The 15,062-nt window shown below is 35.4% G+C and overlaps 1 protein-coding gene across 3 annotated transcripts in view; it reads left to right on the top strand.

Annotated features, from left to right (window-relative positions):
* The window catches only part of UACA (uveal autoantigen with coiled-coil domains and ankyrin repeats), a 96,745-nt gene that overhangs the window by 57,392 nt on the left and 24,291 nt on the right, over nt 1-15,062 (top strand). For all 3 annotated transcript variants that reach the window (XM_073212096.1, XM_073212095.1, XM_073212097.1), the window contains exons 3-9: nt 460-548; nt 3,629-3,693; nt 4,473-4,530; nt 9,529-9,599; nt 9,703-9,809; nt 11,960-12,141; nt 13,275-13,312. In XM_073212096.1, coding sequence (XP_073068197.1) covers nt 460-548; nt 3,629-3,693; nt 4,473-4,530; nt 9,529-9,599; nt 9,703-9,809; nt 11,960-12,141; nt 13,275-13,312 — 610 coding nt within the window. The remainder of the gene's footprint in view (nt 1-459; nt 549-3,628; nt 3,694-4,472; nt 4,531-9,528; nt 9,600-9,702; nt 9,810-11,959; nt 12,142-13,274; nt 13,313-15,062) is intronic.

The following is a 15,062-nucleotide window of genomic DNA, read 5'->3' as shown; positions in this document are numbered from 1 at the left end:
AAAGAGAAGGGAAGTGTTTTGATCTGTCTTTGGCCGTCTGCTATAACTTCAATTGTTTCAGCAGTTTCAGTACATTTGAAAAGTCAGCAAAATCATCTGAGAAATTTTTCAGTGCATTGAGTGAGCTCTAAGACCAGTTCCTTTCCTACTGAAATAATAAACAATAGAGGTAATGATGCTGTAGTATAAATTTTATTATTAAGGCTATTGAACATGGGAATATTCTGTTATTTCTAAGGAGGTGTTTCTAGAGAGTATTGGCCCCTTATGTAAATTTGGGTTAAAATGAGTTTTTCTGTAATACAGGGTAGGTTTTTTTTGCTTGCATTAAATGTATAGGTGTTGTAATGTAACCTTTCAAATGTGTGTGTGTGAGTGTGTGTGTTGAGTAAAAGGTGACATTACTGTAACGTTTAAGTTGACCTTCCATGGCATGACAAATATTTTCTGTTTGTTTAGCTTCCATGTTGTGGCCTCAAAGGGGAGTCTTGAGTGTTTGAATGCCATTCTTATACATGGAGTTGATATTACAGCCAGTGACACTGCAGGTATGTTGGCCTCCACAGTCAATTACAAAACAGAAGGGACAAGCCATGTCCACTGCTGACGTTCTTAATCAGACCTAAATGTGATTTAAGAAGAGAAGTCCTTAATTTTCTGTTCTTAAATAGTTGAGGGAAGGTTTACTTCTGAGGTATTGTTGTCAGGGATAGGTAAAATGTAGGGAATTTAGGAGAAAGGATCGCCGAACTGATAAGCATTTGGAGACCTCAAGTCGAGTGCTGGTCTTGATGGTGTTACAGGATCTAAAATCTCAGATTTTGAAGAACTTTTAGGGGTCATTTAGCCTATACTCTTATACTTTTCAGTATATGAATCCTTGGTATTGTGAGGTCATTTGGCATTTGGTTGGCCATTTCTTGTGAAGGGGCATTAACTGCCTCATAATAATGGCAACATTACCAATAATTATCATAACAAGAATAGCTGACACTTAGGTAACATGTGTATAGCTACTTTGATAAGCACTTTACGTGTACTAACTCAGCACGGTGAGGCTGTGAGGCACTGAGCTGGTAAGTAACTTGCCCAGGGTCCTGCAGTAGATGAGCTGTGGTCAGAGTCTGTATTTTTCACCATTATGCCTTACAAGGAAACTGTGTGTTTGGTTAGCTATATTTATGAAAATTATTTCTTGTAGACAAAGTCTGTCTCTTGCTGAGTCTTCTGCTTAAACGTAGTCATACCTATGTCTGTCTTTTAACATCTTACAGCATAAGTTTGCACATCACAAGATACATCTTTAAGTATTTGAATATGGCTATTGCTTTTCTTCACTAAGTGTGCTAATTTTCTGTTCATCAGGATAACCATTCTCAGTTCTTTGGGACTCTTGACAGCTCGCTTCTCTGCAGTTCTACTTCGTTATTCTATTAAACATAAGAGATGACCTAGAACAGAGAATTTCCTTCATAATTTTAGTATTTTATCCAATTCAGGAATGGACAGATAAATATATTATTGTAAATGTATTACTGTTAACCAACATTGTGCTTAGAAACGGAATGGGGAGGGAAGGGAATAGAGGGAGAGAGATCATAATTGAATTAGTGAGGAAAATCTTAACCTAAAGATATAACAAATTCTAAATTGAAGACCAAATTCTATTTATCTGCCACCTTTGAACAAACAAAAGAATGTGTTTATTACTTATATATGCATTCCATTGAGGTAGAAGAATATTTATTTTCAGTAATTTTAGACTAACCATACATCCTTAGAATTCATAAGACTTTATTGTGCTGATTCTAATTTAAATGTACATATTCCTTATTTCTGACTGAGTTCTTTCTGCTTCTGATATTTTTGCCTAGTGGCCAATCTAGTAACTTTTGCCCTCTGTCCTTCAGTGTTTCCCAAGCTCAGCAGACATTATTTCATAGGCTGCATCTGGCATACCCTGCTTTAACTCTTTGCTTTTGGTTTTCACTGTTGTTTAGTCATATTTTTATTTGCTTTGTTTTATTATGTTTGTCCTTAGAGTTGTACTTTCTTGACAACAAAGACCTTGTCTCATTTGCTGTTTCAATGTCTTATAATTAAAATGTAGATGTTCTGATTTAAAAAAAACTTTATGTATTTTATCTTAACTCCTTTATTTGCTAGCAATATGAAAATATATTGGAAAAAAAAAAACAGATTTCAAGTTAGTGTGGTTTTAAGGTATTTGTGATCCAAGCCTTACCAGGAATTACTCTTGGAGGAACTCTTAGTGGTAGGCTTCATATCTCAAATGTTCTTGATGTTTTTGCTGCCCTGTCTCAACTGGCTGGATGTAGATTTGGCCGAGGAAATGACCTAACTTTATACTGTTATATGTGACCAAGATTCTGTGGTATTTTGTTGAATACCAGGAACTGTCGCCACTGTGCCTACCCCCACCATCCAATCCGTGTTCTCTCTTACTTGCCATGTAAATGAGTTATTCTAATCCCTTTTCACAATGTAAAATGTCTTTAGGAAACTTATCCGTGAACAGTAGCAAATTGAATTTTTAATCATCACATCTGACTTCATTTATGATTAAGGGATATTTAGGTATGGATGAATGTATTGTATCTGTACTTGTTTAGAGAACAGGGCTCAACAGCTTTTTGTTCTAGAACCTAGTTGGTCTGTCACACAGAATGATCAGACCCAGGAAAACTTATTGATGTATCTAAACTCATATAAAACTGTATGAGAGTTGAAAGTCAGTTTATTCATTCACCCAGGTTGAACAGAACATAAATTACTTCTTTTTTAGCAGTTAAGTCTGCTTATGAAGTCAAATTATCTTTAGGAAGTTTGTGAAGTTAGAGGGAAATTAAGAGCATTAAAGATTGGACTCTGGGATAGCCTGGTGAAACTTGTGTCTTTCACCACCCAGGAGAGATGTTTGTGTAAAGAAATGTAATTAGGAGAAATAGTGTTTGGAGGTAGAAATATTCTCTGCAAATTTACCTTTTTCAGTATTCAGAGTTAACCTTTCAGATTATACGGTAACCTTTTTCCTGTCCCCCTCACCCCATCTTTTCCTTTAAAAATTGTGCATTGTGATACATTGTTTAAACAAGTTGTCTAATTTCAGAGTCACAGTCTCAACAAATTTTGAATTTTAGTTGAATCATTAAAGTTAGAGAATAATTTTCTTTGACTCACATCTCTTAACTTCCTCCATTTTAGTGCCCACACTGTCTATTTGGAAATGTTATGAGAAATCCAGGTATCTTTCTTTCCTCCTTCCCCATTCTCTTTTTCTCTCTCTCCCTCCCTCCTTTCTTTCCTATGCTAGTATTTAATTACTGTGTTTCAGGCACTGCTGTAGGTGTTGGAGAGACAGTGGTAAGACAAAGTTCTTACTCTTTATGGAACTGTATGTTTAATTTTTCTTCCCACTGTCATTGTTTTGGTGTGTTCATTATCTCATTAAAAAATCAACCTGGGTGAAACATCTCAGAAACTGAAATCAACCTTAGAAATTAAGTATCCTGTCAACTACTTTTCAAAAAATGAGTCATATTTCTATGAAGAATTCATATGTTGAGAAACAACCCTTCACATTCATCTTAAATTATATCTTTTGTAGGAAGAAATGCTCTTCACCTGGCTGCTAAGTATGGACATGCATTGTGCCTACAAAAACTCCTACAGGTAGTAAAAGTGGTGAAGACTTCGGCTTTGTTATTTTGACTGCAAGGAGTTAATGTGTTTTTAATGTGCTTTTGGAATTTGAGATCAAAGAAAATACTAGGCTAACTTTGACTAATAGTTTACATAATATTTTTTCCATCGTTTGTGAAAGAATGTGAACAATAAAGAGCAGAAACTCTGAGGGAAGTGAATCGCATAACTCAGTAAATTAAAAATAAGTAACAAAGACTTGACCTTCCTGTTGACATTAGCTTGAGATTGGAATTTTCTGTTGCCTGATGCACAACATAAGAAATGATACAGCATAGGGTCTATGTATTTCTATATAAACATCAGTAACTTAGATTATATAATATTAACACCATTAAACTTGTAATCAGGCAGCCACATGTTTTTATCAATACCTAAATTTTCAGTTAGGTGGTCCAGTCAGACATTTCCATAAACATTTTGCCACTGAGTTTCACAACAGAACTCATTTGTTTTCCGGATTCAGTTGTTAATGTTTTAACTCTTGGTGAAAAAAAACAAAACAGAACAATAACATACTTTCTGTGTCCCATGCTATTGTAATGTTTTCCTGTTTGTTGAAATACTGTTGAATTTATAGTACATTATTATATTTGTTTTATGCCAGAATATTTAGTGGCTTGTCTATTGGTTTTTAATTTTTTTAATAAATAGAATATTTTAAGATTAAATAACAGCTGTTCATTTGAGTCTGGATACTTAATTTTAAAGTAAAACTCTTAGATTACTAAGTTTCCATGTTTTAACAGTACAATTGTCCCACTGAACTTGTAGACCTGCAGGGAAGAACCGCACTTCATGATGCAGGTAAGCAAAGATTTCACTTGGTCATAAACAAATATTTGCTAAATGGATACATACTTTAATTATAAAGTTTTAACATGCATATATTTATGTAATTCAAGGAGAAATGGAATATTACAAATTTTTTGTATATTTAAATGTGAAATTTATTAGTTGTACAGCTTAAAAAGATTTGTTCAGCCAATATTTACAGTCCCGTTTGCTAGATACTAAAAGTCCAGATGAATAAACTATCATCCCGCTCCCAAGGAGCTCCAAGCACTCTGTGTTTATGTTTAGAAATCGATAGGAGAAAAGGAAAGGAGGAAGACTTCTTAAAAATCAACAAACCTGAAACTCATTTTTTCTCATCTGCAAAATGAAATTAACACCACTGCAATAAGTGGTCATAGTTAAATCATAAATAGTTCCTGGCATAGAGTAATTTCTTAATAGTGGTAGAAGCTGTTTGGTTTAGAGCTGTCACTGATAAATTTCATGTCACTGTAGTATGCTGTATTTTAAAAAAGATTTATACTCGTTATTTCACAGATTTTATTAATCCTACTTGTGTTATCTAAATTTATCTGCATTATTCTTTAGATATCTTAGAGAAAATACATTTTAAAAAGTTAGACATTAAATATATTGGGAATGTAAAATAGTCTGACTTCTGGTCTGACTCTTCCAAGGCTGACATTCCTACAGTTTCCTAGAAGGCCAAAAGAAAGAAAAAATACCGACCTGCCCTTTTTAAAATTTATATAGAATACTAATACTTGTGGAAGATGAAAGTGGTCTGCATTAAAAATATAATTCAAAGCTTCAAACTTTTATACCTCAGATTTTTTCTTTTTACATTTTATTTGCTTTTATGATGGTTTAATTTTTTACAGTCTATTTTTTCCTTTTACTTTTGTATAGAATGTTATTATTTGTAAAGTATTTCATGTACACTATTACTTGAGTCTCACAGTGACCCCTGTGAGTCGCTGTAGATTTTATTATTTATGATAATTTTGTTTTAGTACTAAAGTAATGTTCTTGTCAAGCTTGTACAGTTATGGAATCATCAAGACAAATTTACAAATTAAATTTAAGATCACAAAAAACTACAATTCATTTTTGTAATGCTAATTTGCTGTGCTTGATGAAATTTAAAAAATGATTTTACTGCTTGCTGAAGTATGAATGTGTCATGTGATATTTCTATTTTTGTGCTACCTTTTCCTACTTGTTTTTTATTAATCCAATGTTATTAATGATCACCTTTTAAAATTATTTTTAATTTTTTATTGTGGGAAGTTTCAAACATACATAAATTCATCTATACCACCACCCATTCTCCTATACCATAGACGTATTTTAAATCAAGTGCAAGACAATCATTTTATCCATAAACAATTCAATGTGTATCTCTAAAAGATGCTTGTTTTATAACCTAAGTATATTATTATTATCACACTTAACTGCATTTGAAAATATTTTCAATTTTGTCTATTCATGTTCAGTTTCTCCCTGTTGTTCCTATTTTTTTATGCTTTATTGAGGTGTAGTTGGTTACAAAAAATTACACATAGTTAATATGGATGGTATTGTGTACTTTAAAATATTTTAAGAGTATAAAATCTCATGTTAAGTGTTCTCCACACACACAGGATACAACCAAAAACAAAACACACCCACACCCACACACATACACACAAATTTTTGAAGGTGATGCAAATATTTAGTACCTTGATTGTGGTGATGGTATCATGGTGTATGCATTAATTAAATATATGCAGTTTTTGATATGCTATAGATTTTATTATCCCTGTATTTAAAACTAATACAATGTAACTGATTGAAATCTTACTATTTGTTCAGTGGGTGTATGGATTAGAATGAAGACTAAGTTGATGTAATAAAGTAACTCCAGCTCAGCTGCTCATAAAAAATTGTGTGGTGGAGGATAGCAAATGCCTCAGGGTCAGGGTCATGCATGAGCACAGTTCTCTCCATCTTGTTGCTTCTCATGCCTCTGGGTATCTTCTTCACCTGTGTGGCTGACGCAGGGCTGCAGTTATATCTGTGTTCTAGCTAGCAAGAAGAGGGAAAAGGGCATGGAGCACTTTCCCAAAGAGTAAGTCCCACATTTGGAAGCAACACATAGCCCTCTACTTCTATTCCATCAATAAGGGCAAAGTTAATGGGCTTTATTTATCTGTAAGGGAGGCTCAGAAATTTAGTTTCTAGATGACCAGTCATGGCCAAGTTGCTACACTGTAGAAGAAGGGGAAAACAGATTTTGTTAACAAATTACATTTTCTGCCTTAGTCTAACCCCCTGCTTTCCCAGATATGCCTGAAGCTCCTGCTTCCTATGCATAGAGTCCTTTACCTCCATCCCGAGGCAGAGGATACATAAATTAATCCAGTTATTGCAGCTGGCTCAAAATCTAGGATTTCTGGGCAATGAACAGTTTTCTCTTTTTGGCTCTGATGTAGCTCTTTATTGTTCCAGCAATCTGTACACTCAAAGAGAAGAGGTCTGCTTCTCAGATTATATAGTGATAGAGCAAGAGCGGGATAAATGAAATAAAGAGTTCCTTTTGGAACAATGTAGATGGGGAACCATACAGAAGTCGCTAGTCAGTAGGCATCAAATGCTTCCAAGCAAAACTTCCAAAGACTTCCTACTGAGGTCTTAACAGTGAATTTCTTGGTTAGAGCCTCTGGTTCTGTTTCCTGGGATAAATCCCTTATTCGGTATCCTTTGTAGGTCCTGTAGGTCCTAGCTCTGCCTTCTGGGGGGTTCTAACTTGTCCATTATCCTCCATGGTCACAGATAAATTGGATGGTGGGGAGTATTCCCTCTCTAGAGACAGCTTAAGGCCTAGAGCAGTTGTGGGCCTGAGCAGCTGGGTTTCTGGGTTCTGAGCGGTACCATTCCCTCAAAACTCTGGTAGGCTGCTGTTGCCTGCCACTTCCACATGTCAGGAACCACCTCTGAAGTTATTGTCTGGACATAAAGTTCTTAACCCTCCTTTATTTCTTGTCTTTATTTGAAGGCTTATGATTCTCTACCTCATTTAATGGCTGCTACCTAAAAGCCATCTGAAATAATAGTCTTGAGTGGGAATAGACTATCTGTAATTTGATGTTTATTCCAGGACTGCGTCTTTTTTTCCTGTTTTGTCCTATTGGGAGGTCTTTGAGCAAAGTCATTACCAACAGTAGTTTTATATCTTGCTGTTTGATTTAGAAAAACAATTTAGTTTCTCTAACACCAAATATTCTGAACATTGTCTGTTCCCTTCCTCTGTGTCCATAAATTGGCTAATTCATGCTTGTCCTCATCTATTTCTTATAATACTTCATAACAGCAGTAAACAACTGCCAATATGCAATAAAATTTTGGCTGTTTTCTATTGCTTCACCTAGGAAGCCTCCGTAGTCACATGGTATACCTTCTGGATGATCACAGATGACAGCTCTTTCAAATGTTTTGCCACAGCATGAGAAAAATCACTAGGTTTCTAGCCTGAAATATGTTTACTCCCCATTTCATACCCAAACTACTAAACCAGTGCCATATAATTACGCATTTGTTCTAGCAGTACTCTACCCCTAATAGAAATTTTTGTCTTAGGGAAAAGGCTAAGCTGCTATGACAAAGACACTATAAGACAATATTGGCTTAAAAAACAACCACAGAACTTAATCCTTTCATCTCATAGTTCTGATGTTCCATATAGTCGTTCAGGAGCCTAGATTTCTTCCGTTTTGTAGTCTACCTTTGCCTCGGGCGTTGTCCTCATCTTTAAGACTGTAGCTAATAGCAGGTGCCTCTTTTTCCCTGCTAATAGGAAGGGGGACACTTATGCAGGAATGCGTAACTGCTCTTTAAAGCCCTAGACTCGGGAAGTAGCACACGTCTCTCCTGTCAGATTCCTGTCGGCATGATCTAACTCATGTGGTCATGCCTGATGCAAAGGAGACTGGGAACTGGTCGCTAGGTGAGTTACCATGCGCCCAGCACAGCTTTATTACCGTGGAAGAGGCTGGTGAAGAGCTGGCATTCTTCATCATAGCACCTTTAATACAGATTTTACTTGTTCGATATATTGTAACCCTGGCATTTATTATGCGTTACACTTGTCATTCTTATTTTTAATTGGGCCTGACTAGTTTATTTCATGATTCCTGAGCTAATGTGTTTAGTTGCAGCTTATTAAAAAAGATTGGTTATGTATTTTATGTAAAAGAGTCACTGGATTAAAGACATCAGAAATGAAAATTTACTTGATTTTCTTATGTGTATTTGGTTTTATTGAATTTCACACATAAAAAAGAATGCTGACTTTGTTGATACTTTTTGTGCTAGTAGTCTTGTTACCAATTCACAAGACTTTAAAAACAAACTCAGGGGGAGTATTAACACAATCCTACTTTATGAATTTAACATATTTTTTCCTAATACAAATATGAATTCTAGTGTTGGTCAGAGAAGAAGGATCATGTAATTTTACATATATGAATATTTATATAAGTTTTAGCAAAGTGACCCTGCTTTGCATCATTAAGGATAGACATTGCAATTTCTGCTTTTGAAAGGAAGTATGAATTGTATGAGTCATACTTTATTTACTGTGGCTCTTCTATAAGAAAATTAATATGATTCTTTGAAATAATTGGGGTAACACTTCAAGGATCAAATCAGTTATAGCCATGTTTAAAAATTGAAAATTTAAGTTTGATTTTTATTATCTGTGTTTTACCCTTAGAATAGCAGTATATTCTTGTCTTTTACAAGAATGACAGTATTCCTTGGTCCTAATAAATCACATAACATTTATAAAATGATCTTGTCTAATCCATCTTCGGATAGAAAATTGATGCTTATAATAAACTGAGAGTGAAACGTATGAAACTTGGTAGTTTAGTAATGGAAGAACTTGTCCTTATATGGACCTAGCATAACACTACATGTCTTATCAGCAGATGTTCATCATTTGTCATTTCCCTTTGTTCCTTAAAGCTATGGCAGACTGCCCTTCTAGCATACAGCTGCTTTGTGACCATGGGGCCTCAGTGAATGCTAAAGACGTAGTAAGTCAGTTCACATTTATCTGCATTTCAACTCACATATTCCGACTTTTATGTTTTGGGAGGTTTGTTGTCTTAATGCCATTTTATTTTTCTTGTCACTTAGGATGGGCGGACACCACTTGTTCTAGCTACTCAGATGTGTAGGCCAACAATATGTCAACTGCTGATGGATAGAGGAGCAGATATCAATTCCAGAGACAAACAAAACCGGTAATTCTTTTATCATGGCTTTCCAGACAAACAGCTTGATGCACAGGTGACCCTGAAACTCCACTGCTGTGAGTTGGCCTCTCTGCCCGCTGTGGTTCTCCCTGTCTGTGGGGTCAGCACCCTCGCCTTGTTCTCCCCCAGTCTGCTGGAGAAGAGGATAGGAGAAGGTGGCAGGGTGAATGCAGAATACAGTCGTGATCAGGGCCTATGTCTCGGTCAAAAAAATGAAGAAAGAGGAATATATCCTCAGTGTTTTAAGCTTAAAAAATAATGAAAAATGGACTCAAAAAAGATGTAAGAGAGAAGAATAAAAAATTACATCTCCAGTCTACTTCTTTTATCAGTGAATCTTTTGAGAGTAAGTGGTCCTTGAGTGTCCTGGAGCTTGACATGTTTCAGTATGAATTTTCTCAAGATGTGTTCTCTCCTTACCCTGCCCTGGCACAGTGCCACCTCCTTCTCTGAAGCTGTACCCTAAGATTTCCTTAGCTTACTTTTGCTTCTGTATTTTAGTTAAGTTTAGCTGGTGTGCACTAATCATTTTTACGTGTAATTATCCCTTTTCCCTTCTCTTAAGTCTAGTGTATCATGGTGCTTGCTGTGTTATGACTGATGTTTACTATCATCACAAAGTTTCTGACAACAAAGGTCTAGAATACACCCCCTCCACTAGTTGAAGCATTACAATAATTTATAACAAATTTCTGGGATTTTATATGTGATTACTAGTAAAATTGTTGGTTTCTTTTAACTTAATTTTATTTTTCTAAACATATGTCCTACTGCTTGTACTTCATTGGAAATAGATATAATAAAATAGTCTTTAAATGTCAGAGTTTATAGCTCTAATTGTTTTCATTGTTCAAGCATCTTAGAGGAGGAAATTCTTAAGTAATTAATGTGATGATTAAGAAAGTGGCTTTTTTGTATTACTTTGTTTTTGTCAATACTATAATCTGGTTCCAAGCATAACTAAGAAAAATTGATTTAAAAATAAATTTTAGGATCAGAAAGGGATGATCTGGTTGATCCATGTATAATGCCTTATTAATATTATTTTTTTATAGATCTTAGGTTTTTCCAAGCACTTTGTGTCTCTGTTTTTTTCATTGGAACTTTACCAAAAAACCAATGAGGTAGGGCAATGTAAATTATATAGATTAGATAGCAGATGATTTAAAAAAAAATAAAAATCTTAGTTTCTGACACCCTGTATCAGCTTTCTCTTTTTCCTGTCCTATCTATAGCATTTTCTACTAATAACAAAACCTTTGTTAATACTCATTGTATAAAAAATTGTATTCCAACAACTATTGGGGTATAAAAGAGAAATAGAACATACATAGCAGAGTAAAGGCAAGAATAAAGTTTCCTGACGAAGTCCAATATTCACAATTGAAGACAAGAGTTAGATATAGGGTAAGTCATTTCATTTCATTAGGTGTTGGCTTCTCCAGCTGTAAAAACAGAATTGGAGAAGAGAATTAATTCTAGGGTTGTTCTAAATTTTCATGAGGGTCTAATTGTTTGTTGCATTAATACTATTTACTATTATATACTGTTAATGTTTAAGGGTTGATGATTTTATCATGGCAGAGTAAACCAGTGGTCCATGATTAATGGGGTTAATCGAGGAAAATGTATTTGAGGAGGCAGGTTTTAAAACCGAGAGTGAAGACGTGAAGGCCTCCGGGTGGCAGAGGGAAGCCTCTTCTAAGGAGAGAAATCAGAAACAGGAATCCGATCATTTTAGAATAGGAGGGAGTCACTGGGGAGGTTTGCATGATGTGGTTCAGTTCATTAGGAGACTTAATAGTTTAGGGTTATTGTAGGTTTTGAGCAGTGACAGTATCAGTTGTAGAAGATTTTTGTGGTATATTGTAGGATTTTAGAATGACTGGAATAAAGGAGTTTAGTTCGGTAGGTGATACAAGATTTTAGCTCTGCAAACTAAGACACAAAGCAGAAGTTTTTATAAATGTGATATGAAGTTAAAATATAAGATAAAATATGAAAATCTATATCTGTTACAAGTATGACTTTTTGAAGTAATATGTGTTCTTTTATTTTAAGAAGGAGGCCTTTGCAAGAAGATTTCTGAAATACTTTCTTAGATCTTTCTCAAGGTCTTCTCCCGTCTTCCTTTTTAGAACTGCTCTCATGCTAGGTTGCGAGTATGGTTGCACAGATGCCGTAGAAGTCTTAATTAAAAATGGTGCGGATGTGAGCTTGCTGGATGCCCTTGGCCACGACAGTTCTTACTATGCAAGAATTGGTGACAATCTGGACATTCTAACCTTATTGAAGACTGCATCAGAAAATATTAACAAAGGTACTGGCGTTTTGTGTAACTAAAAAGTCCAGGTTAATAAAGAGGAGCTTGTAAAGATTTAGGTGATAGAACTATAGTTTTTTAAGAAGCCAAACATTCCTTACTAATGATAAACAGTATTGATTGGTTCATCTCCCTCTGTACCGTGGCTTTGGACATTTACATTGTAGTCACTCGTTTTGAGGCAGTGTGTGTTGCATATATTGCCTAGTTTATCTGGTAAACCCTACTAGACTATGGAGTAGTTGAAGAACTAAGGGAAAAAAGTCAAATCATGCGTTTCACTAACATAGTTTTCTTTTTAATGAGAAGGGGTTACAAAAGCTCTTAACTTTTATGCTGACAAAATTCTAAAGAAAAAAGTCATCATTTAAACATGTATGTAAAAAGCCAACCAATTTTACTGAATATCTGTTCCAAGTATTTTTCTATGTTCATTAAAGAGAAATTGGAAAATAGAGAAAAGCATAACAAATAAAATTAGTCACTTACCCTACTACCGAGGAGCATCTATTAGCATTTTGAGGAATATCCATCCAGTCTTGCTTTGTATATAAAATTGAGGTCTTTTTTGTGTAATGTAGTTTGAAGGGTTTTCTCTCATAAATACACATTTTTTTCTACAGTATGATTTTTATTGATGCATAAAATTCCATTTATTTAATTTTAATTAAGCAGTTTTTATAGGTGTTATGTTGTTTTACAGATTTTACTAATCATAACAATTTAGTGACTGTCATTATGTATAAATATTTTAGCATATTTTTATTATACCCTTAGAATTATTTGAGCCATAGAAATCGAATCATGGGGTTTCAGGGTATGTACATTCCTTTGCACTTCTGGTATGTGCTGACAAATTAGCCTTCCAATTTGGGAGTGTTTTGAATTCCACATTTTTTACCTGCCTCCACTTCCTGGCACTGGATATTATCTACTGGGATGTAGTCCTAGAAAAAATGATTTCATATTGTTTTAACTATAAAGTAGTAAGCTTTAGAGAAAACTTTAAAATGTATTTCTTTAATATCAACTCAATTGTATAGTTTGTGAATACATTTCTACCCAAGGTAACCAACCTTCTGTTTCACTGTTTCTTTTTCTCTTCTTTTTCTTTCTCTTTAAACCCTCAGGAAGAGAACTTTGGAAGAAAAGACCATCTTTACAACAGGTAGGTCCTCATTATATATATATATATATATACATTGTGCAGTTCAAGTTAAGTGCTTGTTAAAACTGTTTAAAGATTATAAATAACTGTTTTGAATTTAAATGCATGCTTTTCTCTCTCCTCAGTTAGTCATGCCCATTTTGAACCTAGGTATTAAGATCCTGGGGCTTTATCTAGATAGTGTCCCTCAACTTGAGACAATGGATTTTAATTACAAAGAGTGTATCCAGTGGGAAGTAAACAGCCCTGATTCGGGGCCTGGGACATCCAGCCCTCTGAAGTATGAGATACCACATCTTGTTGAGATTCTTAAATGATGAATTTTAGCCTGGCAGATCATTGACAGTTTTCTTTATTCTCTCTTAATAACAGAGCCATGTATTTATGTTATGGGAAAATTCTTCCAGTGCAATATAAAATGAAGAAAGAGAATTCAAAACTAATAACATATTATGATTTCAGTACCACTATTAACCTTTTGACTTTTCTCTTTTTAAACTATTGCTGTGTAGTGTATCTAATGAGGACTTTACTTTAAAAAACACAATGCATGAAGTAATTCAAGCCTTGCACTAATTTTATTATGAAATCACTATTTAACCCTGGTTTAATGTCGCAGGCTCTGTATAGGTCGTATTGTTTTCCCCTAATCTCTTCAAGTTCTAGTGAGTGGGATTGGTTTGCTGTGCTCTTACCGTTTGCTGCAAATCTAGCGTAGGCGGCTTTCCTCTTCTGTGCGCTGTTCCCTTCCAGGCTTTCAGCTCTCTAGTGAGAGGAACCTGAGTGCTTCCAAACCCTGAGGAGAGCAACCAGGTACCTTCTGAGCAATTCTGATCATCATTCTGCATTATTTCTCTACCTCTCACCTGAATCTAAAAGCTATACTAAAGCATGTTCTCATTTTTAATCCATTGGAATGAAGTATTAACATTCGTGCATGGGTCACGTCGGCTGTCACTTTTTTTTTTCTGTCTGGAGCAGCTGTTTCCACCTTCTCTCCCATTCCTCAGATAACCTAAGTGGGCGTAGTGTGAAGTAAAATGGACATATATCTGTTGTATCTGTACCAGCTATCTCACATAGACCAGAAAAATTATTTCTGAAATATGCAGATATTCATATGGAATAATAGTCTGTGTAGTGCTCCACTAGTTGTCTAAATTAATACCTGGAGTTAATATTCTGCTAGGAATAGTAAAACTCATTTGTTTCCATTATTTGTTGAATACACTTTAAAATGTCAGCTGTAAAATAGAACTTGTTTTTGTACCAAGGGGCATAATCCCTTTTATCCCTGTTATCAAGAAGACTACAGTGTAGTTTAAAAAATGAGACTTACGCAGTTGTTTGCTTAACAGTGAACCGTAGAGACCCTCCTGTGTTCCAGTTACTGTGCTGGGCGAGGGGATATCGTAGTGTATGGGGTCCCTGCCTGTGGACCTCCCAGCCTAGTCAGAGATGAACCATAAGCAGATGAGTATTCAGTGTCATACAGGAGCTTTGAAGAAAAGCAGAACAGGACTAGGGGATGGGGAGGCAGAGTGGGAAGCTATTTTAGATTGTGTGGCTGCAAGATCTTTCTCAGGAAGGGACATCTGAGCGGAGGTCTGAAGGAAGTGAGGCGGGGCCGCGGGCTCTGCAGGAGAAGCTTCATGGGCAGAAGAAGGGCGAGTGCCAAGTCCTTGACGAGGGACTGTGTTTAACACACCCATGAGGTGGCAGAGGGCCAGAGTGACAGGAGTGGTGGATG

This window comes from Manis javanica, chromosome 8 (genome assembly GCF_040802235.1).
Source record: "Manis javanica isolate MJ-LG chromosome 8, MJ_LKY, whole genome shotgun sequence".
NCBI classification, from domain to species: domain Eukaryota; kingdom Metazoa; phylum Chordata; class Mammalia; order Pholidota; family Manidae; genus Manis; species Manis javanica.
The sequence above is the reverse complement of the archived record's forward strand: the minus strand, read 5'-3'. Positions and strand labels throughout refer to the sequence as shown.